The 2,680-nt window shown below is 41.9% G+C and overlaps 1 protein-coding gene across 1 annotated transcript; it reads right to left on the bottom strand.

Moving 5' to 3' along the window:
• Window positions 1-158: 158 nt before the first annotated feature.
• On the bottom strand, window positions 159-2,674 carry PolG1 (DNA polymerase gamma, catalytic subunit tam). Its single transcript, XM_065316650.1, is given in 3 exon segments — window positions 159-419; window positions 481-1,192; window positions 1,195-2,674. Coding segments are annotated over 3 exon segments (2,166 nt in total). The 5' UTR covers window positions 2,588-2,674; the 3' UTR covers window positions 159-358.
• Window positions 2,675-2,680: the final 6 nt, after the last annotated feature.

Raw genomic sequence — 2,680 nt, 5'->3', positions numbered from 1 at the left:
CTCCGTGGACCATTCACTACTGCTGCTGCTAGTCGACGACGTGCTGTGGAAGCTCTGGAAGCCCAGCCGGTCGAAGATGATCTCGAAACCCGCCGGCCAGACGTTGATTTTGTGGAAGTATTTAATATGCTCCTTGGACAGGACCCGAACCATCTCTGCCTTGACTTTATCGCCTTCTTTAATCGGTTCGACAATCACATAATCACCGCGTTTCACCCAGATGTTCTTTCGGAACTTCGTCGGCATCGAAACCAGGTAAATCTGTTTGTCAGCGTCTTCAACTTCGTGTAGATTATTGCCTTTTGAGGCGAGGATGCGTACAATGGTCTGTCCTTCACTTGGCGGCGCGAAATAATCGTTAACTTTGTTTGTTTCGCGCAGAACGTGTTTTCTCTTGGAAGTTTTCGACATGTTTATAACTGCAAACAAAGAAAATCATCATTTAGACATAAATTTACTTTGAAAAGTTGAAATTTTTACATTTTACTTCGTTGTATCGCATCGTAAATATTCAAACTTTCACCGTTTGGTATCGCATAACCTTTTTCAAGGCCATACGGATTACTAGGCGTCTTACAATCCTGTTTGGACTCTTTTCGCAACACAGTATCAATTTCTACCGATGAAAAAAACGCGACGGAATACGGCAGGTCGTTTATACCTAATTTAATCGAACAAAACGCCCGGACTAATAAATTAGTGACATGCATAGCCAATGCTGCGTCGTATCTGTCGCCATCTTTGACTAAATAGCGCACTTCATCATGAAAACTCAGTGAGAAACGAGCTTTATCACCCATCAACCACCGCATACACACTAGCATCAAGTGTAGGAAGTCAACAGCGCCACTCTGCACCACCCAATTCACCCGGGTAGGCAAAAACTTGTCATCGGGATTATAAAGTGGTTCAAGCGCTCTGCTTAACCTTGCGTTTAAAAATGGCGTCGTGGGACTATCCTGACTCGCAATATCTTCCAAACTGTTAAACATGGCGCTTTCTGTGCCCGCCACCCATCTTGGTTTGTAAAACATCTCATTCAGAGTCTTTCCGTGAAGTTTAGCAGTTTGATGCGCTTGCCATTTGGTATAAGGCACATCGGCTAAATCAAATAAAAACTCCGGTTTTAATTGAAATAGACGTTTGCCTTTGGTTAGGTCAAACATTTTGACAGCTTTACTCCTCGCTTCTTTTCGCTTATCGACGGGTTGAATTGTTTTAACAGTTGTTCAGCGAAATTTTGTCCTGCGCCGTATATTCTCGCGTAGTTTATAACTTTTGCGTGATCTCTTGATATACCAACAGCTTTGGCAGTGACGCTATGCATGTCGGTACCTTCGGATTTAGTTCCGCTTAACGTCATCCATCCGAATGGCGTCGCCCCGTGCATTTTCGCATGCTGCGCATCACCAATCATACTCGCAATCCACAACTCTTGTGAATCTACATCAGCGCCGATGAATTTATAACCCTCTGGAGCTTGTACCATCGCTCTCAACTCAGACCCGATTCTATCCAACTTCGGAGTGGATGCTGTCATCCATGTTGCTTCAACTGCGCGTCTTGTAAGTGTTCCACAGACAACAATCTGCGGTAAAATCGCACCGTGAGTACCATCCAACCAAATAATCAACTGTTCTTTGATTCTATCACGATTATTCCTCCAATAACTTAGTTTCCGTGCGATATCCAAGACTCTTTCAGCGATTTCCGAATCACCAGCCAGGACATTCTCTGAGAATTTATTCAGGAAATCTTTGGCGAGTGGGTTGCCTACCCTGTTAGCAGCGCCATTTTTATGTGGCAGTTTAAAGAAGAAAATACAATCGTCTAGAATTGTATCACACCATATTCCTGAGCCTTTGTATGCACCTTCGGATTTATCTTGTTTTAATTTACTGTAGAATTCTTTCCGGGCTAGATTATCTTCTACATCTTTTCGAATATTAGCAGGGATATAATCCTGGTGAGTTTTGGCAGTGAGAACAGGACATTTCATGAGTAGAGATTTAATCGGTACAGTTTTCTGTGAATTTTCATTGTCATTCGCGAATGGGACAAGTAAACCCCATCCAAGGCCTCTGATATAATGTAAAGGGTATCCTTCCCATGTGAGATTCAATAATTTTGGGGTTATCTGCATGGATGTGCTTATAAGATGCGGGCCAGGCGTCCAGTCATCGTTTAAACCTGGTTTTAGTGCTAGTTTTCTATACCAGTTGGGATAACCTGGTAAAAGCGTGGTTTTCGGTATTTGTTCTTCTAAATAACGAAATTTTTCAACTAAAGGATCTTTTTCTTCACGATCTTCTTTAGGAATATTAATTTTAGTGACTTTTGGTTTATTTTCCAACTTTTTTTGTTTAGTTTTAAGAATTTTCAAGTCTTTTGTGGACCAATCCTGATCCCACATCCAAATATCATCTTTATACCTCTCGTTATTTATCAACTGACAAGCTTGATCTGCTTTCTTACCAAGCAACATCTTCCCTTCCATTTCTAACTCTTCATAAGTCAAATCACATTCCTCTATGTATCTGTTCCAGTTTTGATTCACTGGCAAATATGCAGTGCTCAACTCCAACATTCCTGCAAGTGTCACAGGATGTGGGAATCTCTCCTTGAACAAAGGCCATAGTTTCCTGAAAACTGCATGTGTAGCCTCCACATCTCCAGCGCA

The sequence above is a fragment of the Atheta coriaria genome, unplaced genomic scaffold (genome assembly GCF_025399875.1).
Source record: "Atheta coriaria isolate IRGN ID8LTWV9N9 unplaced genomic scaffold, Caltech_Dcor_3.1 contig_146_pilon, whole genome shotgun sequence".
NCBI lineage: Eukaryota > Metazoa > Arthropoda > Insecta > Coleoptera > Staphylinidae > Dalotia > Dalotia coriaria.
Note: the sequence above shows the minus strand (reverse complement) of the source record. Positions and strands in the feature narration are given on the sequence as shown.